The 25,614-nt window shown below is 41.9% G+C and overlaps 2 protein-coding genes across 6 annotated transcripts in view; both read right to left on the bottom strand.

The window, feature by feature from the left end:
- Fam151b (family with sequence similarity 151 member B) overlaps window positions 1-10,285 on the bottom strand; it is a 34,723-nt gene extending 24,438 nt beyond the window's left edge. For 2 of the 4 annotated variants that reach the window (XM_005356502.2, XM_026783833.1), the window contains exons 1-2: window positions 10,213-10,285; window positions 4,437-4,562 (exon numbers count right to left, since the gene is read on the bottom strand). In XM_005356502.2, coding sequence (XP_005356559.1) covers window positions 4,437-4,562; window positions 10,213-10,237 — 151 coding nt within the window. In that variant the 5' untranslated portion in view covers window positions 10,238-10,285. The other 2 variants (XM_013349656.2, XM_026783834.1) reach the window with 2 other exon arrangements.
- A 4,637-nt stretch (window positions 10,286-14,922) lies between these two features.
- The window catches only part of Zfyve16 (zinc finger FYVE-type containing 16), a 46,450-nt gene continuing 35,758 nt past the window's right edge, over window positions 14,923-25,614 (bottom strand). For both annotated transcript variants that reach the window (XM_013349684.2, XM_026783725.1), the window contains 4 exons: window positions 21,804-21,966; window positions 20,492-20,597; window positions 19,513-19,680; window positions 14,923-16,578 (listed from right to left, as the gene is read on the bottom strand). In XM_013349684.2, coding sequence (XP_013205138.1) covers window positions 16,417-16,578; window positions 19,513-19,680; window positions 20,492-20,597; window positions 21,804-21,966 — 599 coding nt within the window. In that variant the 3' untranslated portion in view covers window positions 14,923-16,416. The remainder of the gene's footprint in view (window positions 16,579-19,512; window positions 19,681-20,491; window positions 20,598-21,803; window positions 21,967-25,614) is intronic.

Raw genomic sequence — 25,614 nt, 5'->3', positions numbered from 1 at the left:
CTTTCTGGTAAAGGGAGGAAGAAGGGAAGGAATCACCCTACCTACAGATCCTTTCTGGTAAAGGGAGGAAGAAGGGAAGGAATCACCCTACCTACGAATCCTTTCTGGTAAAGGCAGAATAGAAAGGGAAAGGAAGCCTGTTAAGTATTGTTGGAGTTTTCTAGTAGCAAAGATAGTTTATTTGAGCTGAGAGTGTCCCTCAAAGGTGCTGCTTGCCTAATAGTATGAGCAAGACTCTGGTTCTACTTCTGGTACCAGAAAGACATATACAAACCTGCACACCACACAAATACAGAGACACGCACACACACAAATATGAAGATGCATGCACACAAACACATAGACACATGTACACACACACAGATACAGACACATGCATACACACATACCTGCACATACACAGAGATATATAGACGCACACACACACACCCTCACATACATATACAAATGCACACATATGCACACACACATAGATACAGACACATACATTCACATTTACAGAGATACACAGATGCATGCATATACATACATGCATGCACACACACAAATACACAGACACACATATACACACAGATATATAGACAGCTGCATGTATTATCTTCTTGATATTCAAATTAGAATCCAAGGACATTCATTGTTCATACCTGAAATGGTACACAAAAATTATTGTCTTTGATTTAAAACTTAGCTACTTTTAAAAAGCGGCCTGTTTGGTGGGACAGACTATCACCACACAGTCCAAACTGGCTTCAAACTTGTAGCTGTGCTACTCCATCCTCCCAAATGCTGGGATTGCAGGCATTGGCCACCACCCTAGCTCTAGATGTCTGCTACCAGGAGATTAACAGAACAGACATCTGAAAGCGGCTGCTGGCCTGACATAAAGTACCACCCCTGGGACCCGGGGAAGCCTTAGCAGGTAAGGAAGGAATAGTTCATGGAAACTGACTTGAGAACAGACACGTCTTAATTTTTATAGTTATTTCTTTATTTTGTGTATATATGTGTCTGTGTGCATGCATGTACACGCGGTATGCACATGGAAGTCAGAAGACAACGTACGAGAGCTGGTGTTCTCCTTCTATCCTGAGGGTTTGGGTATTGAACTGAAGTTGACAGGCTTGGTAGCGAGCACCTTTACCTACTGAGCTATCTGTTTTAGACAACAGTAAACTTGGCAACACCATCATTTGTAGTCACGGCAGAAGATGGAGAGGAGAGGACACCAGTGAATTTGTGGAGTTGATGTACGTGGTTTCTAGGAGACGCTTCAAGTGTCAACTGGTTTCTTTGAACAACTTACATTAATAATGAGAAGAAAAAAGATAAATAGTTAATTGTTGAGATTTTTAGTAGTATACTAAGGAAGTATTTTCAACTTAGCCCCAAATATCTTTCTAGAAACTTCCATCTTCCATACAATTCCACTGGCAATTAAATTTAGATGAGTTTGGAGAAAAACCTTCAAATCAGAGCACTAAATAAAATACAATTCCAGTGCCAACTCAGCCAACAGGGCAGCTGCAAGGCCTTTATAAACCTCAGCACAGCACCCACTCCCACACAAGTGGATGAAGAGAATATAGAATACCAAGAGTATCTGTCCATAGTAACCAAACCTGCAGACCAACCAAGTCAGAGTGAAGACCACCACAAAGCAATCTGGGTATGTGGCTTTTGACGAGAGGAGTGTAATAAACCCACAAGCTGGGGCCAGAGAGATGGCTCAGTGGTTGCTACCCCGGCTACTCTTTTTTTTTTTTTTTTTGGTTTTTCGAGACAGGGTTTCTCTTGTGGTTTTGGAGCCTGTCCTGGAACTAGCTCTTGTAGACCAGGCTGGTCTCGAACTCACAAAGATCCGCCTGCCTCTGCCTCCCAAGTGCTGGGATTAAAGGCGTGTGCCACCACCGCCCGGCTTACCCCGGCTACTCTTGCAGAGGACCTGGGTTCAGTTCCCAGCATCTACATGATAACTCACAACTGTCTGTAACTCCAGTTCCAGGGATCCAATGCCATCTCCTGGCCTCTATAGACAATATTCATGCATGATAGACAGACATACATGCAGACAAAACACTCAGACACAGAAAATTATTAAATAAATCTTAAAAATAAAGCTCACAAGTTTATGAGAGATACATACAATTGAATCAAAATGAACAGAGGTAGCTCAAATAGAGACTTAAATGAAAGTTTGTGGGCTCCCAAAGTTCACAATCAGGTCAGAGCAGTCAGTAGCAGATGGGACCACTTCCCCAGAGACACCACCAGAGGCTCCAGGGTATTTCTCTTTTTAAAAAATTATTACATATTTTGAACCAGGTGGTGGTAGCTCATGCCTTTAATCTGAACACTAGGGAGGCAGAGGCAGGCAGATCTCTGTGAGTTCGAGGCCAGCCTGGTCTACAGAGTGAGTTCCAGGACAGGCTCCAAAGCTACAGAGAACCCTGTCTCAATAAACAAAACAAAAATCATTACATATTGCATTTGTTTATGGGGTCACACGCATGCCTGCCGTGCTGTGGAGGGCAGAGAACAGCGTGTGCGACTTGGTTCCTCCTGCCATCGCCGTGTGTGTCCCTGGGATCCCACTCGTGCTGACAGGATGGGGCCGCTGCCTTTGCCAGCCCATCAAGGGTATTTAAGCTTTTAGGAAGCACAAATCTAAATGGCAGTCACATATACCAATTCGTACAGACTGGGGTGCTGGCCAAAGATGTGAAGATTTAGGACCCTCTCCCAGGTACAATCACTGAAGCCATGAGCACCCGTAGCCTGGCTTCTAGTAACCCATGTCTAACCTCTCGTGGCCCAAGGAACCTTCCACAGAGGTCAGCCTCGAGAAAAACAACTTACATAGCAAAATTAACTCCCTAACAAGATTACAGGAGACAGTGCCATCAAGCCTGTTGGGCATCCCACAGTGAGACTGGCTCCTGGTCTCTCTTGCAAGGAGGACTTCGATCCCCTCCCTTCCGGAAGTGCCATCCCATTTCTGGGAATTCACCACTGCTTCTCTTCAGTGTATTTTAACACCATTTCTCTGTGTCTGTTCACCTCTGCTGACTTCTTTTTAGGGCACACAGTAACAGGGTTTGTAGCAGCCCATAGTTTGCATTTTAATTGTGGAGTGGATAAAACATGCTCTGTGGATACAATGTACTCCTTTGTGTGCAAAAAGGAATCATCAGCAACCCACGCCAGGACCTCAGCAAACCTCACAAACACACTAAGGAGCAACAAGGAAGGTACAAGGCAAGGAGATGTGGAGGACCCTTAGTGTGGGGGAGAGTGTTCAAGTCTGGGTTCAGGAACAGGCCCAGCGGGGTGATACAGTTCTGTAACTCCCACTGCCGGTGAGATAGAGTTCAATCAAGCCCTGCCTAGACTACAGAGAACATTCAATGAAAACTAATAGGAGCAGCTGGAGAGACCGCTCAGCAGCTTGAGTTCAGTTCCAAGCATCCACATGGTGGCTCATGATCATCCGTAGCTCCAGTCCCAGGGAGTTTGATGCCGTCTTCTGGCCTCTGGGCACCAGGTACACTCACGCTGCACAGACATACATGCAAGCAAAACACCCACATACATAAAACAAATTAACTGAAAAACACAGACAAGCAAGAAAAGGAAAAAGAATGCTAGGGCATAGATTAGTGGTAGTGCTTGCCCAGGGTGTTCCAGGGTCTGGGGTCAACATCAGTATCGCAAAGCACACGTTCCTGGAAAGAAAGCAGCCAGTGTGAGAACAGCAGGGACTCAGCCATGCGAGGAGCTGGAAGGCCAGCAAAGAGGGAATATCAGAACCACAGCAGGCAGATCTGAAGACTTAAGCTAGCTTGTGCAGGGTTTTCAGGTCACTGTGATGGTCTGGAGCACCAGTAAACAAACATATCCTCTACACGGATGGCAGGAGATGAAGCAGCAGGTTAGCAGATGGGTGTCAAGTTGTTACACCTGTGATGCCAGGACAAATGGCACAACTTAGTTGAGGGGGAAATGAGCCTGATGATGTCTAACTGTAGCAATCGACCCACGCTCAAATTCTGGGAGTCTGTCTCCAGAGCCAAGTCCAGCTGCGGCCACACAGCTGCTGCCCACTCTCCAGGGAAGCCGCCCACTCTCTTGCCCACTGCCTGGGACATGGCTGCTGCCCACTGTCCAGGGGAACTGTGCACTCTCCTGTTCACTGACTCTGGCAGACTGGCTCCCAATCCAGCGAACTCATAGACATTTCACTTGGATTTCAAAAAATGTGCTGAGTTCATAAATTACCCAAAGTAACCTGAAGTAGTCAGGTGTGGCAACTCCTATCTGGAATCCCTTGGATTCTGGACTTGGAATGCTGATACCAGCCTGGGTTGCATACCAAAGACTGCTTCAAAAATATAGGGATAGGAAAATAATTTTTAGCAGAAATAGCAGAAGCCACTTACTCCTCAGTGCCTCACGCATCTGGGACTTGTGGTTGGCTGCGTGATACCAGACGATCTCAGCGCCATCTTCTGTCGTGATCTGATTGTTTCTGAGAAAATAATCCAGTATGTTTTCACTCCAGGATCCTGAAATAACAACATTTACATGACAGAGAATATTGTTTTTGATGGGGTACATGTTTAAGGTGGACAACACGATGTTGTGAGATGCACGTGGCAAGTAAAACAGTTTCTATGCTGAGGCGAATAAGCAAACCCATCTTCTCTCCAGTGACTGTGTTTAAATTTTGTTGTTGGTGCGTGTGCACACGTGTGCACGTGTACATTGCACACATGTATAAAAAGCAGCTAGAACCTCTCCAGCATAAGTCTCATAAACAGAACACTTTCTCTATCTTTATTCCTCATGGAGCACACTAGATCTCCAGACTGGCTCATTCTGCATGTCTGCCTTTCCCTTTGGGTCAACACTTCCTCACCTCTCCCAGGAATAGCCAATGTTGTGTTCTCTATTTCTATGTATTTGAGAAATTTCACATTCTACAAGTAAAAGAGATCATGCAACATATTTTCTTCCTGTGGCTGGTTTATTTCACTAAGCACATTAATATCTCCTGGGCTCACATGTGTGGCTACTAGAAAGGGCTTTGTTAGCGCAAAATGCTATTCTACCCATTAGCCCGTCACTAGACTTGGGGGCTTCCACGCCTTGGCTCTCCACACACATTCCTTTACAAGTGGATTCCTCCCATGGTATGTGCCCACAGTGGGGGACTGCTGGGTTGCAGGGTTAAAAATGTTTTTATATAAAGGTGCAAAAGATATATTGAGAGAGAAAAACCAAGCAATTAGGCTAGGAAAAATAGATTCACAATACATATATGCACTGTGACATGTGGGCCTGCGGTACATGTAACATACATCATGCTGCAGTCAGCAGCCATGTGCTGTGGTCTGCAGACTGGAGGTGTGAAAAGCAGGAAGACAAAAAATGCTAAGGAGCAGACACTGAAAAGCAGAAACTCTACATTGTGTCCTCCAAAAACCCGGGTCCTCTGCATAGGGACAAAGCTCCACTAAAAAACTGAGGGAGGTCCTGTGTGTGTGTGTCCCCGCCAAGCGAAACCCAAAGTCCTGAAGGTGTGTCTATGGAGCTCCTTTAACACCACGAGTCCATGTGCTGCTGCAAATCTGCCTTCAGACCATGCATGACCCTCTGGGCAGCTGAGGGCTTGAACTCAAGGCAGCAATCACAGGCTCAGTCAGCACAGACAGATACAAGTAACACACATATTGCCAAGTACTCACAGCGTACCAGGTTTTCCTTTAATCTCCTCCCTAAGCACTGTTATCCAGTGCAGTGCCTACGCACGTTGCCAACTGTTGGCTTTTTAACTCTGCCTGGCAACTTTTAAAAGTCTAAAAAATGCTAGTTCACATTGCCAGTAAGATATCAGGCGGAGGTCTCGAGGCTGGAGAGACGCTCAGTGATTAATAGTGCTGCCACTCTTTCAGAGGATCCAGGTTTGATTCCTGGCACCAACACGAACACCCTTCTGTTATCAATCTGTTAACTCCAGTTCCTGCAGACCCCCCCCCCCCAAAGCACAGGCTCGCATGCAAGCAAACACTCACATACATAAAATAGAAGTAAAAAGTAAATCTTTAATATCTATTCATTGGGGAAAAAAATCTTTGGTCAGAAAATAGGACTTCTTTTCCTACCTCTGTTCATTTTGATCCAAGTGCATGTATCTCCCATAAACATGTGGGCTTCATTTTTAAGATTTATTTTCTGTGTCTGAGTATTTTGCCTATGTATGTCCATGATGTGTGTGCTTTTTGTCTGTAGAGGCCAGAAGACAGCATTGTATTCTAGAACTGGAGTCCCAGAGAGTTGAGAGCTGTCATGTGGGTGCTGGGAACTGAACCCAGGTCCTCCGCCACAGCAGCCAGCGGTTTTCTCCCCAGCTCCAGCATGTGGGATTTTGACATACCAAATTACAAACCACTTCTTTAGTCATAAAACTGAGGAGTTGGAAAGATAGCACCTACAAGCCTGTGGCTTAGCAAGCACTCTGGAAAAAATAGGGGAGTCCCCAGTGCCCCCCATTGTCCCCAGTGGCCCCTCCACTGCCGACAGAGTTCCCCACTGCTCCAGAGTTCCCCCCACTGACCCCAGAGTTACCCCTGGCCCCAGAGTCCCCCCACTGCCCCAGAGTCCCCCCATTGCCCCAGAATCCCCCCAATGCCCCCAGAATCCTCCCACTACTCTCAGAGTTTTCCCACTGCTCCCAGAGTTTTCCCACTGCTTCCAGAGTTTTCCCACTGCTCCCAGAGTTTTCCCACTGCTCCCAGAGTTTTCCCACTGCTTCCAGAGTTTTCCCACTGCTTCCAGAGTTCCCCCTGGTCCCAGAGTCCCTCCACTGCCCCCAGAATCCCCCACTGCCCACAGTGGCATCCCACTGCCCCAACAGCTCCCCCAACTACCTCCAGCAGCCTGTACTGCTCCCAGCAGCCCCCTCAAACACAGGGCCCTCTTCACAAATGCAAGAGTACGCATGACCATCATTTTTAAATATCCAAGTTAGTCATTTTAGGAAGCACATTAATTCTCAGTTATGACAAATACTAACAAAGAAGAAAACAATTACATCACAGTATATATCATAATAGAAGCATAATAGGTGTGGCACTGGACACTTGAATCCCACAGCTCAGAAGCCTAAGACAGGAAGATTATGAGTTCAGAGCTAGCCTGGACTACACAGTAGAAGTCTCCCTAAAATGAGGTGAGGAGGGACAGATAGACAGAGATCAACTGACTGAGAAGTTGGGTCATTCTTCCCTGGCACACAGGTGCCAGAACACACCTAGACATTAGGCTTTTCTATGGCGCCTTTCAGCCGTTCATACTGCATTTGGAGTTTTCATAAAGGCGCCTTACAAATCAGCAACAGGACACAATGATGCAGGATGGGTAAGTCCAATACCTTTTCTTTGGGTAGATTGCTGCTCTGTACTTAGGGACTTACGATGGGGTGATGTCCAGATAAACTAATTGTTGGGTTAGAATATCCTAACTCAAAAGACATTCAATGCACCTACTGAGCATCACAGCACAGCTCAGTCGATTTTAAAGTTTGAAGCATGTGAATTTGGTTTCTTCGAAGAGACCAAGGTAACTTTAGAAGCCACTTAGTTGGGGGCTTGCTGACAGTTTGAGAGGGTGAGTCCATGACCCTCACAGAATGGCAGCTGGCAGGCAGGCAAGGTGCTGGAGCCATAGCTAAGAGGTTAGATCTTATTTGAAAGTTGAAGGCAAGGTGGGGTTGAGCCTGTCATGGAGTTTTTTGAAACGAAGCCCACCCCCAGTGACACACTTCCTCCAACAGGCCACACCTCCTCCCCAAACAGTTCCACTAACTAGGGACCTAGCACTGAAACACAGGACTCCATGTGTGTGTGTGTGGGGGGGGCATTCTTATATCTGTTCTTTGAGAAATTCTACTCTTTGGATTTATTCCATAGACAGATAAATTCATTTGGGAGAATGCATTTCATTCAGGAAACTTAATAAACTGTTCATATTAGCAAGAGAGTGAAACTTCAAACGTCTGTTGGCACTAAATTTGGACCATTCTGCAGCCCTTCAAGTGAACAAGGCAACTATCTATGTACAAAAGGATTTCCAGGACAGTAGTAAGGAAAGCGTTAGAGCAATGGTGCAGGAGGGATAATGGGTACCAGCCAATGTGTTACACAGCAAAGAAGGAGTTAAGGTGCCTATGTGAACTCAGGGTTTCTGTTTCATTTCGTGTGAGGACATGAGACATTTTAGTTCCAGATGGCATCGGGTTGCTATTCAGATGACTGAAATGGGAGGGTGTTTATTTGGGTCTATACATGTCAACAACAGGGTCCTCTTAAGTCTAGAGGGAGGAAGGCCAGCGAAAGCTGAGGTGATGTAGTGAGGGGAAGCCCACCAGTCCTTTCTGGCTTCAGAGATGCAGGAAGAGCTCTTATGAGCCAAGGAGCCAGAAAGGCAAGAACACTGCCACCCACACCTCCTGGAGAAGAGCACTCCTGGTAACACCATGCTTTTAGCCCTTGGAAATCTGGCTCAGACTTCTGATACCACTTGGGCAAAGCATTGGACACAAGGGAACTGGTAAACTGCAGCCACATGGTGGGAGCTGTGTCTCCTGTCAGAATTCCCCTCTGTGGTTAAATGTCCTTAGGCCACAGTTAGGCTGTTCCCGCTGGATTAGAAACTAAGGTCTTCTCCACACTGTGCTCTAAGGATCTACAGGCATTATGTTGTAAATGATGTGCTGTGTGTGCATGTCACATGCTCGTGAAGAATAGGTGTGTGCCTGTGTGTGCACATCACATGCTCATGAAGAATAGGTGTGCTTGAGTGTGCAAGTCACATGCGAAGAATAGGTGTGTGCCTGTGTGTGCACGTCGCATGAAGAATAGGTGTGTGCCCGTGTGTGCATGTAACATGCTTGTGAAGAACAGGTGTGTGCCCGTGTGTGCATGTCACATGAAGAATAGGTGTGTGCCCGTGTGTGCATGTAACATGCTTGTGAAGAATAGGTGTGTGCCCGTGTGTGCAGGTCACATGCTCCTGAAGAATAGGTGTGTGCCTGTGTGTGCACGTCACATGCTCGGGAAGAATAGGTGTCATTCTTTGGAAGCCTCCACCTTGTGATTTGAGAAAAGGAGACTTGCTTGCCTGGAGCGCACCAAATAGACAAGTCTGTTTCCACCTCTCGAGAGTGACCTGTACCAGGGTAGCTGGTTTTCACATGTGTTCTGTGGATGGAACTCTGCTCCTCCTGCTTGCAAAGCAAGTAGTTTATCAAATGAGCTCTCTCTCCAGCACCTCCACTGGGATTTTGATACCCCTTTCTCTTGTGGGGGCCATGAGACAACACACCTGAGAGATAGAAGGTTCACTAGGGTTTGGAAGGCGAAAAGAGTCACCTTAACCCATTTATATGTATCATAAACAGCCACAAAGACTTCCTTAAAATCCACAGCCCCAAACCAGAGGGAGCCCTCCAGCCTGGGGAAAACCCAGTCCTATTTTCTCTTCGGAGTTTGACAAAAAGAGGAACAGACAAAAAGGAAACGAAGTTTGAGGGAGGTTTGATTGGCTGAGAGGAGATGTGGGAAGGGCAAGGGTGAATAGGATCAAAATACATTGTATAGGCCAGGCGGTGGTGGCGCACGCCTTTAATCCCAGCACTCGGGAGGCAGAGGCGGGCGGATCTCTGTGAGTTCGAGACCAGCTAGTTCCAGGACAGGCTCCAAAGCCACAGAGAAACCCTGTCTCGAAAAATAAAAAAAAAAAAAATACATTGTATAAAGATCCTCAAAGGGTTAATATAAAATACTATCTAACATGTATATGCGTGTTAAAATGTGGTAAGTAAGAAGGATCCACCAAGGAACCAACAGCAGAAGCCTGAGGGGAAAACGGGTTGAAAGACAGGGAGCATAGCCCTTCCGGGACCATTCCGAACTTTTTATATTAAGAATGAATTTTCAGTTTGTATTGGAAACAACTGAGTTACCCTAAATTGTTCCTAAAGCCCCCTTGTGACATGGAGACACTCACTCCGGTCTCTGTAAAATCCGCCACCAGGCCTCCTTCACGCGTTTAGCATTCTCGAACCTTCCACACCCAGCTGACACTGGCGTTTAGTTCCGGGATTCTGGAACAGGGAAAGGAGTAGGCGGCGCCCGCCCAGCTCTCTGAGCTTACCTGGGCCCCCAGCGCATGCTGCCATGGTGATGGACGGACGCCGCCGCCTGCGCAGGCGCTAAGGGTTGGCACGTATGGGCGTGGTCTCGGGTGGAGGAAGCCAGGTGACCGGAACCTCGGCGCCGGGCGGAATTGGTGCGCACGCGCATTGTAGCAGCTGGGTGGGCAGAGGTGCTACGTCCAGTTGCGTCGCTGAACTACTTTTCCCAGGGGGCTGCGGGCTGCAAAGCTAGAAGACATCACGTGACAGCACGAGTGGACTCGGTTCGGGCCCAGCCCTTCAGAGGATAATGATTTGAAAGTCGCTTTGACTAATATGGCAATTATTTTTAGCCTCAACCAGACTTCCGTAGCCAGAATTTTCCATATCACAAAACACATTAGCCCTATCGCTTTATAGTTTTTCGTTTTCTGCCTGTATCTTGGCATTTAAACTTGGTTTTCCTTTTTACACATTTAATTACTTCTTTACAGAAAGCACAAACCACACACCCCTCACCTCGACTTTATTATAGGACCAAGTGTGAGTGAGTGCCATGGTCCAAGAACACCAAATTAGCTGCCCCAAATATCTTGCGGTTTCATGGCGTTTTTGCTGTTTAAGAAAGTCATCCATCATGGAATTTCCCAAACACTCAGGTGGAAACATCAGGCGTACAGTTTACAGCAAATGAGGACATCTTGGTTTATGTTGTCAGGGACCAGTTGCTATCAGAGGATTCTTAGCTTTTAGGCTGATGGAGATTAGTAGCGTGCTGTTAACACACTGCAAAAGGTTTCCCTTAGTCACAAGGATGTCAGGACAAAAGCGGCCAATGCTATTAAGGGAGCATGATATCAAAAGATGGTTGTCTCTGGCTCGTCAACATACCAACGCCCCACAACTGGGAAGTTCTGACCTCGGCATTGCAGGACCTTTTCATCATAGCTGTGGCTCCGCCACCACTTTAGTTAGCACATCTACATGATTCTGTTTTTATTTATTCTGTTGCTGAAATATAGTTTCCTGTGTATCTACTTATTTTGTACTGTTAGGAGATGATAGCACCTTGCCTGAATCCGACAACAGACAGGATTTTTGCACTTTTCCTGGCACTTGGTGGCACATTCAGTATGTGAGGCTTTTCTGGGTAATGTAGCTATTCTCCTTAGGTTTTCCACCTGTGGTGTTTCACCCCAGTAAAGGTGAAACCCTCGGAGTTTGCCTACTTAAGCGAGGGCCTTCAGTTATGCATACCGCCTTATGGGGAGTCTGAACTGATTGCTGCCCCATACATGTGAGTGATTGCCCCAGGAGGCACCACTAGCTTTTATCTTGTAACTAGGCATCCCTTGTTAAACTGTTGTGATGTTTTAGGATGAAGCTGCCATTTAGTCAGCTTTGTTTTCAGCACAAACATGGATCCTATCGTGCACTTTCCAGAAACACAGCTTCTTGTATTTGCACATTTGTGTACTCTTTGCATTTCACACTTACTACTTGTGGCAAGGACTCCACCAATCTTGAACTGTATAATTTTACCAGAAAAGCCTGTAGCTCTTTTTACTGACTGCTGAAAACATTTGTGTGTCGGTCATGGGATACTAGATGCTACAAAGAACAAATCCCTCGAAACTTAAGCTTACAGCACAGTCTTGTATGAGCTGGTTTTACCCGTGAGGGTCAGGAGTCAGAAGCTTCAGAGGGCAAGTCTCTGAAGGTGAGCCCAGTCCGAGCCGCTTCAGAGGCTGGATTAAAGGTCTGGCTGGGCTTCGATCCACTTCCCATTCAAGCTGTGTTGTCAGGAAGCTTCAGGTCCTTATCAAATAGGTGTTTTTGCAGTAGCCAAAGACTGCAAGTGGTTCCCCCAACACTAGTACTGGATAGAATGGCAGCTGTCAACATGTGGGTCAGGACCCTTTCACAGGGGTCACATACCAACTATCCTGCAGTCAGATATTTGCATTATGACTCATAACAGCAACAAAATTACAGTTATGAAGTAGCAATGAAAATAACTGTGTGGACGGGGTGTCACTAAGCATGAGGAACTGTAGTAACGGGGCACAGCATTAGGACGGTTGAGAGCCCTGAGAGATGAACAGAGAGGGGTTAGTGGTGAAGAGTCTCTGGGGTTCTCCCTTCTGCCACAGTCTGTTGTCATCGGTGGATAGCAGGGGACTGCAGCAGGGAGGGAAAGGGGTGGGGACGGCTGGAAGTACCTCTAGAGCAGTGCTGTGGCCCTCAACACAGCTCCTCACAGCTGTGCTGACCCCACCGTAAAATTGGTTCATTGTGTGCTTTCCAATGGTCTTAGGCAACTCCTGTGAAAGAATGGTTCGACCCCAAAGAAGTCATGACCCCCAGATTAAGAACACATACTTAAGCTTATTTTTAATCTTATGATTAAAAATTAATAGAGCCTTAACACTATTTTTTAAAGGACCTTTATTGGAGTACTTGAACTACAACTTACCTGTATAAGCATGGGAATAAAGTTGAATTTTGTTTTTACAGATGCAAAAAAAAAAACTTGCCCAAAGGCATTCATATGAAATAGAATATTAAGAACACAATTTTAAACTACCAAAAATCCGGGAGTGCAACAAGTAAGAGAGAGTGATGGGGATGAATATTACCAAAGTACTTAATATGCATCCATGAAAATGTCGCGATGAAATCTATTCCTTTTCTGGGTCTGGGCAAACACACCTGTAATTCCAGCACTTGGGAGGCTGAGATGGAGGCCAGCCTAAGCCACACAGCTAGACCTCGTCTTAAAAAGAAGCCAACCATTAGTTTTTACAGTCAATATACATGAACAAAAATGTGGAAGACTAATGTATCAATTAAGTGGAAAAAGATAAATTTAGATGGTAAGGCTTAGTGCCCAGCAAAAAAAAAATTCAAATAAAAATCTGCATGCAGGTGTGTACGAAAATTGTTATGATGAGAATACTAAGACCCCAGGCTAGATTTCTAAAGGATTTTTTGTTCCGTTCTACAATTAAGATGTATTTAACCAGTCACTGAGTAAAAAGTGTTCTGACAGAAGCAACGAAGCCTTTATGGCCCTAGGTATAAAGCTACATAGCCCAGGGAAGTGAGGTGGGGAAACTTAACGTGCTACATTTTATGTAAGAAAAGTCACTATAAAAAATCGTATGCACGGCTCTGGTAAATTAAAACTATGTATGAGTCACCAAGCAACTACTGGGCGTATGTGTAAAGGAAGTCCCTGTCAAACAAGCAGCTGGACTGTGTGCTCACTGCAGTTTTATTAACAAAAACAAGACACAAAACCAACGTAAGGTCCACCAAGGGATGAATATGTGGCGTAGGCACACAATAAGTCAGGGCCCATACAGGAGATACCATCATTTTAAAAAGGGTGAACTGACAGGTGACCGGCGAAGACAGACCGGCACAGGCCGACCAGGGCTGCATGATCTCACTTCTGTGCGGAACTGAAGAATGCCGGACTCAGACAAAAAGCACAGATGGTGAGTGCTGGGGCTGAAGAGGCAGAGTCGGCAGAGGAAAGGAAGATGCTGGGGAGATGTTGGTCAGGACACAAAATTTCAGGTAGGTAAAATAAATTCAAGTGTTCTCTTGTACAACCACAATAACTACAAAAACCCAATATATCGTGCACTTGAAGAAATAGAAAATAAGGCCACTACTGCCATGACTTCTGCGCCCTGGAATGGTACACAGGAAAAATGGCCGTCTGCTGGGAGGATGTGGTGGAAGAATGGGGAACGTGCAGGTGGGAGGAAAGTTAGCACTGAAGTTTTCATGTTTCTTTTTGCTGAGTTGTGCATATTGTATATATTGTCAAACACTATAAAGTCACTCAACAAAATATATAAAACCTAGAATGAGTCAGAAGTTTCTGTTTTATTCCAAGACAGTCTTTTGAAACTTGAATCACATTGTCAAAATTATTCTTCCTATTAAAAAACTTCTGTGCTTTATTTTATGAAACAATGCAGAAAGCTAAGCTGTCAGCAACCTACACAACCTCTGAGTAAGACTTATTATCAATTATGAGGTACAATATTCAGTCTCTCTAAAGCAATCTGGATGCTTCCGACTTCTAGCTCAAACACCCAGTATGCTGCAAGCTCCTCTTGAGGTAGACATGGCATCCTCCAGTCTGCTCCCTGCACCCACCCAAGAGTCATTTCTTCACTGCAGCAATGAAAACCTTCCTATATGTTAATTACCTGTTCCATATGTCTAGTTCCAAAAAAGAAATAACTTATTTTTCAAATGATGAAACCCGATATGGTATATTTTTATATGCAGCACACACAGGCACACAGCTTGTTCAAAAGATGCATAAAGCAAGATATTTTACTTCATGTTTCAAAATGCAGAGAGACCGAGTTGCATTAAGTCTTAAGACCATAAACAAATACTGTGGACTTACTACAAGGAGCCGCCTGACTTAAGTGCCAATGTGAAGACTATGGCCGAGAAGGTGGCAATGCATTTAAAAAAATCCATCTCCAAATGCTGTAAAATGTGCCCCTAACATTTAGGTTAGAATTCCTATTTTCACTAGTTGTAGACAGTTTGAAAACAAATTCAAAGTTACTTCATCATAGAAGAGCTTCCCACTATTTGGTAAATTCAATATTCATAAATTGTGCAGTTACACTACAAAGTAAATATATAATATACCGAAAAATAAACGCATTATATAAAGAAAACTTGACAAGCAGTCACTTTTATATTATCTTTATAGCGCATCATTTCAATAACTGTAGAGAGTTTTATGTTGACATTTTATTTACTACTTGTCACACGTCACATCATTTATGGATATTATCCTCAAATGTCTTTGGCTGCTCCAAGTGTGATTAAGATGAAAGCTCTGGTCCTAAGACCTTCGCTCCTGAGTTACAGACATGACTGGATCTCTAGGTTGCAGGGCTTTATAAATATCCTTTTTAAAACAGGGTTATTTAGTGTGGTTTTTCTTTATATATACAGTGAGTGTTTTTGATACAAAAAATATATTCCACATAATAAAAAAAGCATCAAAACAATGATTACATTTTATATAAGTTAAACGACACACGTTTCTTTCTCCTGCTATTTGAATTAAACAAGAAAGCTCTATCACAGCCTTTAACTTTATGTTAAATATCCCATTATAAAAATAACTGCCATAGAAAGAATTAAAAATATGCAAAAGTAACAAGTTTGTTAAAATTTATACTTCATACATTGGGGCCAATCAAGAAATACTTAAGGATTAACACGGAATAATAGAAACCTGTTTGAGGCTTCAGTTATTGCTACACAATGACTACCTCATGGGTCATCTGGCCTGCTGTCCTCTGAAGAGTGTCAAATACAGTGGTGTGATTTTGTAAAGAAGGAGAAAGCAAAAGCACTGTGATACAAAAATATTACCTATGTATATTAGCAAAGATTTGTAAAACACATTTCAAATCATATGTTGCTATGGAAACAACAGACTTAAATAGAGAAGCACAAAGTCCTGAAGCACCCACAATTATTTTAATCAGGAAAAATGATATATATATATATAATCAGGAAAAATGATATATATATATAATTTATGTGTGTATGTATATATATAATAATTTGTGAAGAAATAAAGGCAAAATTCTAGTTTAATCAGTTTATCCAACCATTCCATTTATACAAATAAGTTATCGGTTTTATTCAAAGAACTAGCAGTCTAGAGTCTTACTGGTCTTCACTACTGAAATACATTTGAAAGACTCCAAACCATGTTCTCATTTGTGTACACACAAACCAGGTGTCCCTTTTCTCAGTTTTCTAAAATAATAATTCCATTAAATATTTTGTGGTTTTGGTTTTTAAAAAAAAAAACAAACAAACCAGGTGTCCCTTCATAAACCATCCTTGGCAGAAAGAGGTATAACTAAGCGCAGATACTTTGGCTTAACATTTAAGTCACACAGTAAATACTATAAATTTTAAGTTAGAAGATCTATTTTTCTTCTTAGTTCTTATATTAAACATAAAGCTATAAAAATGATGGATTCCTTAAATTTTTAGACATTTAAATATTGTGCTAATGATTTTGAAAAATCATTCCTGCCTAAAAAGCAGAATTATATATTTCAATTATCAAACATTTAGTGTTTGTAACATTTTAGTTTTAGTGCTGGGATTCATTTTAACAGGTCAGTTTGCAGCATATAACATAGCACATTCATTCACTCAACAAGGTTCTCTAAAATGAAAAATGCCAGCTCTATCTCTATGGGCACATTAGAGTTGGAGGTCCCACCGTGGATCACAGGTATCAGTGCACTATCGAGCTCGTTCAGGTAGTGCTGAGGCAGAAGCTGGCCTTCACAGCCTGCCTGAAATTCAACCTGGAAAAAAGAAATCTTGATAAGGTAATCCTAGAGAGTCCTCTTGTGTTGCTCAGTAGATGAATATACAGAATATTTGAGTATTCAGCTTAATGATGTTAATAAAATAATGTTAGTTTCAAAAGTATATTCTCCCATTTCTTTCATCTCTTTACTAAATAAATAACATGTATTAAATATTGTCACTGCTTTATACTTTAGATTCTTTCAATTGAATAAGTACAAAAGTATGAAGCTTTTTAATAATTAGCAATGTAACTTAAATTAAAAATTAACTGAAGAATCAATTTACCATGTTTCAAGTTGTTGTAATACTATGTTTTGTGTGAGATGTATGTGCACTGTGTCTATGCGTACATGGGTGTACGCAGCTGTGCAGCTGCATTCTTCTGTGTGAGTACAAGTCAAGTTCAGAGGTTGACTTGGGTGTCTTCCACGACGGCTCTCCCCCTGACTTATACAGGGTCTCTCATTGTCTCAGCTAGACTGACTAAACAGCAAGCCCCAGGAACTTCTTGTTTCTGTCCCCATAGCACTAGGGTTATAGGCCTGTGCCATCAGACCCAGCTTTGATGCAGGTGCTGGGGGTCCAAACTCAGGTTGTCATGTTTGTACAGCAGGTACTCTATCCATTGAGCCATCTCTCAGGCCCTGCAATACGACTTAAGATTTAATATTATTGATGAAATTTTTGTTTTATATATTTAACTATAAAAGAAAACAGTGTTTGTTCACCCAATACTCATCAGGAACTTCCTTGAAAAGGGATCTTATATAAAGTAATGAAAACAAAACTCCTCTTCCCACTAGGAAGCATGAGAAACACATCTTGCTGGAGAAGCAAACTAACCTACGAATGCTGTTTAGAAAGCCAGATTCTGGGCTGGAGAGATGGCTCAGCTGTTAAAGACTAGGCTCACAACCAAAAATATAGAAAGCCAGATTCTAGTGAAGAATCTGCCTTGAAATACTCTACTGAATGTTTTGGCAAGAGTTACAAAATAAATACACCCAACAGATATACACTAGTCACTCTGGGAAAAATAAATGGCTTTTCCCATGTAAGAAGAGCACTAGTCATTGCCAGTAAAGATGTATACAGAGGCAACTCTGGGCTTCATACTGCACCTATCAAACTGTCAAAGTTCAAATGTACAGCCTGGATTTGATCACACACTAAGTACACGGGTGTGAATAATAAACTGTCTCAGAATTGGCAGATAGTAGCCAGGCCTCATGGAAACAGGCCTGTAATCCAGCTACTCAGGTGGAGACAAGAGGATCATAACTGCAAGGTTCATCTGGGCTACAGGGTGAGGTCAAGGTCAGACTCTGCCTTCAAATAGAAAACGATGGGCTAGAAAAAGACAGCTCTAAGATGGAATATCTGCCTTGCATACAGGGGACCTGGGTTCACGTTCTCAGTGCATATTTGGGGCAATATGTTGATATCCATTCAATGTGTACTTGGATATAACCACTACATCTAGGAACTCATTTTATATATATTTATGCAAACACAAAATACTGTCAAACTAAATTTCTATCAAAATATACCAAATAATATCTAATTAATTGTCATCCACTTATCTAATCAAATATGACTAATATACAACAATTAAAAAGAATATGTACTAGGGCTAGAGAGATGACTTAGTGGTTAAGAGCACTGGCTGCTCTTCCAGGGATCCTGAGTTCAATTCCTAGCAACCACATGGTGGCTCACAACCATCTCTATGGGACCTGATGCCCTCTTCTGTCATAACGGCATAAATGTAGATAGAGCACTCATATGCAAAAAACAAACAAGTCTTAAAAAGAATATGTACTAATATATAACAATCTCTAATATATTAAAAAAGCATGTCAAAACATTTTGAAGAGGAGTGATAAAGGTTTTATTACACACACACACTTGCTTGTACAAGCATACAATCACAAGAAATATAGACTACTAATAGCCTCATGAGGGGAACGATAATTAAGGAGAATCTGGGGGAAGTAGTGCGTGGAAGGTAAGGATAAGAGGACATCTTTCTGGGGCGATGACCTAGCTCTGCTGGGAAACATTAACTTTGCAGTCTAGAGCTGACCTCTCCAAGGCCCCCCAACTCCTTATTATACAGCATGACGGCTGCTCCTTGGAAATATTTTATGAAATGTTGTGTGTGTGTGCATGTGTGTGTGTGTGTGTGTGTGTGTGTGTGCGCGCGCGCGCTCGCGCGCATGTGTGTGGGTAATAAAAAACAGATTTTTTTTTTTAAATTTTTGAGTCATGTAAATCTAATTAGATGAAATTTCAAAGCCTATCACATGGGACAATTAGAGATGATCAGACTCTGGTCTGCAGACCACCATGTTCGCTGGATCAGAGCCACCCTCATTCAGTCACACTCACAGCTTCGCACTGTGACAGGTGAATTGTGGGAGGAACCCGACAGACTGCAGTGCCCAAAGCAGCCACCCTCTGACCTTTTACACAGAAGCCTGACTTCAGCTAGAGCTTCTCAGAGGTGCTGCAGGTGAGGTGTGCAGCAGTTTCTGGCTCAGGGCTGGGAGGCAAGCTCAGTGGTAGAATACTTGTCTAGCGGTGAGGCCTTGGGTTCCATTACCAGCACTAAAAACCAACAACAACAGCAACAAAAAAGCAACAACAAGAACAGAAGATTTCCTCAAAGGGCTAGATAAAAATCTTGCTATTTTAAGTATAAATCCTATCAATTTCAGGAGCAGCAAGGTGGCTCAGTGAGCAGAAGTGTTTGTGGACAAGCCTGAAATCTGAGCTTAGTCCCAGGCCTCACGTGCTAGGAGAGAGGACTGACTCCCAAGAGTTCTTTTTAACTTCTACATATGCACCCTGGCACACGTGGCCCACATATAGATATCTTTATATTCAGATAAATTCCAAAAGTATATCACAAAGATGTGTCTCACCATGTCAGTGTCGACGGAAACTCGGAGTCCAATTGTGTTCATCCTCTGACTCTTCAGCGTCCTCAGGTGAGGGCACAGGGCAGCACTACAAGCCGTGGCTATTTCTTTTGCAAACTGATAACTAGTTGATAAAACAGATATATCTTGGTTCTTTAGGAAGTAGAACACCTGAAAAATAAATTAAATTAAAAAGAAATCATGATTATGATTACAAAGGCAACAATTACTGCTTTCAAATCAACTTTAATAAAATTCCAACATTAGGTCTTTGAAAATTACTGGTTGAGAGCATTCTGTATCGATAGCCTAAGTTTGTATGATAAACCAGAGTTTAAAACCAAAGATCAGATTATGGGAATGGCTCAGCTATTTTTGCACTAAGTCGACTTGTATCAATGAATTCCTTGTTAACTCAGTTCAGAGCCCATACTACAGGACCATCTGTATGGAATTAGCTTAGACAAAGATCAGTGCTCTGTGGTTGCTACATCCTCTACAATCTGCTCATTCTGCACAAGTGAGACCACCAAGATGACAGAGGACTTCCCGACTGACGGAAAGGAGGACATGGACTGCTGGGCTGGGACGCTGTGGCTCTGTAGCTTCACAGTCTCTTATTAAAAAGCATAGATGTGCAAAAATGGTTTTCACATGGGTGATGATTATAAGCTGGTGTTAATAAACTCTTTTGTTGTAACATAAAACAATATAGTAAAATAACAGTATAAAAGGGCAATCTTTCAAAATGTAACTATTAGCTGTCAGGAAGTACTATCAAGATGAGGGCTTAAAATAAGTATATGCAAATTCAAATCTGAGGTGTGAGAGATTCTGAATGGGAATCTGTTTCAGTGTGGAAAGTGGAAGGCATAGTAAGTATACCTAAATATTCATAAGCTAAGTATGTAGTATTACCAAGTACACACACACAAAGACTATACAAACACAGCATGTTAAGGAAAAAGACCTTTCTCTATACCTCGGTGCACTTCAAGGTCTGCTCTTCAGTTTCAAAGTCTGCTTCCAGTTTTATTTTTTCACTTGGAAATTCTTCTAATGATATTCCATCTACTGAACTGATAACACTATGCAATAAAGTAGAATACAATACGTTAGTATCACAGTGCTTTCTATGATTACTGAATTTGGAAAATGAGATGAGAAAACTCAAAGTTTTACATTTAAAGCAGCAACAAATATCATTTGTATATAAATAATCATTTATCACGATTCCTTCATTGTGCAACAAACTTTTGTTTAATAAGTTATATCTCCTTTTTCATATATCCAATTCAGACACAGGTTTCAAATACTTTAGTTTCTTAACAGAAAAGTTTATCACAAATTAAAAGAACCATTTTCTGGGGTTGGGGATGTAACTCATTTGATGGAGAGCCTGCCTAGCCTACAGGCAGCTCTGAGTCTGATCCCTAGATTACACACAGGCCTTTAACCCTAGCACTCAGGAAGCCAAAACAGGAGGATTTCAAGTCTAAAGCCATCCTGGGTCACATACTAAGTTCAAGTCCAGCCTGGTCTATATGGCAAGACCTTATTTCAAAAGTCCATTTTGGAATCCTTTCCTTCCTTTCTTCTAGACTGCTTACCCATCTCCAGAAAAGAGAGGGGATGGACAAGTGAAAAGAATGGCTAGCAGTGGCAACTGGTGGGGCCTCTAACATAGACATCATTAAGTTTAGCTTATACTAACGGAATTAATAGACTCCAACAATCAAAAGGAAACCCTTATTTACTTAACGAAAATATATACCATATATCAGAAAAGGCATTTTGCCTTCTTTCTTTCTCTTCCTTCCTTCCTTTCTTTTCTTTATTTCCCTTCCTTCCTTCCTTTCTTTTTTTTTTCAAGACAGGGTTTCTCTGTGTAGCTTTGGAGCCTGTTCTGGAACTAGCTCTTGTAGACCAGGCTGGCCTTGAACTCACAGAGATCCACCTGCCTCTGCCTCCCGAGTGCTGGGATTAAAGGTGTGCGCCACCACAGCACGGCCTCATTTTGCCTTTTCTTAGCCCTTGCAGAAAACTACCTAACTGATGTTTTATAATTAGCACCTCCCCAGCTGACTATTCATTATAGCTTCTTGCTCAAGAAAACTTACGGTCTGGTTAGTTATTTGTTTGAGAAAAATACTGTATTAATTAGGACAGAAACATTTAAGTTATTGGCATAATTCTGTATTCATTCAAAAATATTTCATTGGATTAAAGAGATGTTTTATACTCCCACTCCCCACCATCAAATCAAATGCATTTTAGTAACAAGAAATACCTACCCTTTATTCTTCTTTTCTTCCGAGTCCACCCAGCAGATGTCCACATACTCTCTCAGGTCTACTGCATCAGCTTTCCCACAAGGGATTTTAAAGTCCTTTTGCTCTCGTAAAGCCAGCCGTAAGCCATCCATGGTCTCTGGAGTTATTTGTACCATTAACCCATCTAGAAATCAGAGTTATACTTCATATTGAGTTTGCCAAATTTCAGTATGTGTGCCAAGTAACAGAATTTATTATTAAAGATACAAGTTTTAAATATTCTCCTGTTAATCATTTAAATGTTTAGTTTTCACTAGGAAAATCAAACCATTTTGTAAAGTTAAGAATTACTTTTAAGGTTATGTAAAGACAGTAAGTTATGCTTCTTACAGCACAACAAAAGTATCATGCAGCATAGTTAAATAGGATTCATCCTAGGATGGAAATATGATTTGACATACGCAAATCAATAAACATCACGCCAACTGAAGTACAAAAATTATGCATCAATCATCTTGCAAAAGAAAACACTGGAAAAAATTCAACATCTGTTCATGAAAAAAACCTCAATAAATTAAGTTTAGAAGGAACATGCCTTAAAATAAAAAAGGCAATATAGGACAAACCCATGGCTAATATCACAATAAAAGGGGAAAAGCTGAGACCATTGCCTTTAAGACCAGGAACAAGCCTATTCTGAACACACTACTATAGCTCCCCAGACGCTGATTCGGACAGAAGCAAGAACGGGCATTCAAGCTCTTGTTTACAATTGTATACGTCTGGCAGAAATTGGTTAAAGCTGAATATAAATCAAGATATAAAATAAGGAACAGGCTTATGTAGGTAACAAACATGCTTACAAAGAAATCAAGACAGCAATCTCTCTCATAACAACAACAAAAAGGAGTAAACTTAATGGAGGAAACCAGATGATTTCTACAGTGAACATGACAAAACCCCAACGAAAGACTTGCGGTCACACCATGTTCATGAATTAGAAGAACTAATATGGTCAAAACATTGATGCTATCCAGAGCAATTACAAATTCAAAATAGGCTCAATCTAGATAGCAAGGGCATTCTTCACAAAGGGAAAAAAAACAAATTCCCAATTCTAAAACTCTCAGGAAAGCACAAAACATCACCCTGGAGGAGGGAGGCTGAGGCATCTTACTACCTACACACTATAAAGCTATAGCAATTGAACAGCACAATATGAACATTAACCACCACCACCACACACACACACACACACACACACACACACACACACCCCACAACCAAGCGCAGAAGAGAAAACCCAAAAATAAATTCATCCATTTAGGCCGCTTGATTTTCAACAAAGGGGTCAAAACATTAACTGTAGAAAAAAAAAGTCTCAATAAATGGTACTAGAAAATGATTATCCAGTCAGTACAAAGAAGAATGAACATTACATCCCTATCTCTCACCATGAACAAAATCTCCTCAAAATGAAACAAAGGCAAAATGTGTGACCTGAAAACATGGGCTGCAGAGATGGCTGAGGTTAACAGCACTTACTGTCCCCTTCAGAGGTCCTGAGTTCAAGTCCCAGCAACCACATGGTGGCTCACAACCATCTGTAATAAAATCTGGTGCCCTTTTCTGGTCTGCAGGCATACATACAGGCAGAACACTATACATAATTAATAATTAATCTTAACAAAAGACCTGAAAATACAAGCCTACTAAGAAAAAAACACAGGAAAAGAATTTAAAATGTATGCATGGACAGATATTTCTCTCTTTTTGCATTTCTTATAAGAAATGAAAGCATAGCTGGGTGTGGCCACTTATGCCTGTAATCCTAGGACCAGAAAGGGAAAATAAATGTAAAAAGATGAACCCAAAGCATCTTTGGTTCAAAATGTACATCAAATGAAGCCTCTCCTATATAAGAAAGGAAAGAAGAGTGCAGACTGGAACACGAAGAACGGGAGAAAACATCTGTAAATAAATATTTTCCGACAAGGAGCAGATGGGAACAGAGAAATCTCAACAGTTTGAGACAGGGTTAGTTTGTTTGAAAACAGTAACAACAACAAATCCAGCCCCTGATTATGGAAGCAATTAATCCCAGCATTCTGGAGGAAATATGGGGGGAATAACAAGTTTTAGGCTAGCCTGGACTACAGACTGAGATTTTGTCTCACAAAATCAAAATCTGGCTAATAAATTCACAGAAGTTCTCAAGACATTTCTTTAAAGAGGTTTTACAAATGTCCAAGAAATAGATGAGAAAAAATATTTAGTATCACTACAGTGTTATGTAAAGCTAAACCACCATATTTTCCTTATTCTAGTCAGAATGGCTGTAATAATAAAAAACACAGGGACCAGAGAGACATTTAGAGTACTGGCTGGTCTTCCAGAAGACCCAGGCTCAAGTCCCAGCACCCACATGGCTGTTCACAACCCTCTGTAACTCCAGTTCCAGGGGATCCTATACCCGCTCTGGCCTCCATGGACACTGCATGCCTGTAGTGGACAGACACTTGCAGGCAAAACATCAATATGTATAAAAGTAAATAAATCTTAACTACATATTAAAATAAATGATACTAAGGAGGCAGAGAAATGGGAATTTGTCCTTTACTTATGTAACATTCTATTTATTTATTCACTTATTCATTTACGTTGTGATGCTGGGAATGGGCGAGGGCTTCAGCACAAGCCAAGCCAGTGCTCTAGCACTGAGCTACATTCCCAACCAGACACAGGGAGACTTATACACTGCTGACAGGAAAATAACTTAGTGCAGTCATGATGGAAAACAGTACAGGAGTTCCTCAGTAAGCCAGAATTATGACTACTTTATGTGTGCCTCAAATGAAATAATTAATCAGAGATAAGCGAGGCATGACAGTTAAGGTCTGTGACCCACGCATTCAGGAGGCACAGGCAGGAGAGTCAGGAATCTAAACTCAGCTAGAGCTACACAGTGAGCCCAAGGTAGCCTAAGAGAGTAAGAATGTCCTCTGATGTTCCCACCAGAAGAAATAATAAAAATAAAGAAAAAGAGAGACTTCTACATCCTCCTATTGTAGCACTATTGTTAACAGCTACAATATTAAATCAAGAGGTGTTTATCAACAGAGGAATGAATTAAAATGTGGCATAAAGACATAATGGAATATTACTCAGCCAGATGAAAAACTGAAATCCTGTCTTTTACAGCAATGTGGATGGAACTGGAGGTCAGACATTAGATTACGTGCACAATCACAGAAAGTCGAACACCACTTTGTTTCAGTCATATAAAAATAAAATGGTTCCTGCAAGTTAGGGAGCATAAATGTAGGACAGAAAAAGAGACTGTATGAGGGTTTCCATAATGCAGCTACATATCAAGAATGTTGCAAATTCAGAAAGGCAACTAAAACAATTTACACTTTATAAAGAATATGCAGAGGAATTTGGAATTTCTCAACACAAAAATAACCAGGGTTTAAACAGAGAAAAATGGTAACTACCCTGATTAGTGTGATAGTGATCACACTATACATTCTAAACAATTATTATTTGCTAAACACGAAGAAGGGGGAAATCTATAATATGCAACATAAAAACTACAAAGCAGTTCAAAATAAGACAACCAATAGAAAATAGGCAAAGGCTGTAAATGAGTATCTCACAAATAAAATAACGTGTTCTATAAATATGAAATAGGACATTCTATTCACTAATAAATAAGAAATATGCTTATAACAATGACCATATTCAGAAACAACTGAAAGATTAACAAAGATAAGTAGACTAATAACACCGTGTGTGGAGAATATGTAGACTAGAGAGGAACTTAACAGCC

This window comes from Microtus ochrogaster, chromosome 19 (genome assembly GCF_000317375.1).
Source record: "Microtus ochrogaster isolate Prairie Vole_2 chromosome 19, MicOch1.0, whole genome shotgun sequence".
In the NCBI taxonomy this organism is placed as follows: domain Eukaryota; kingdom Metazoa; phylum Chordata; class Mammalia; order Rodentia; family Cricetidae; genus Microtus; species Microtus ochrogaster.
The sequence above is the reverse complement of the archived record's forward strand: the minus strand, read 5'-3'. Positions and strand labels throughout refer to the sequence as shown.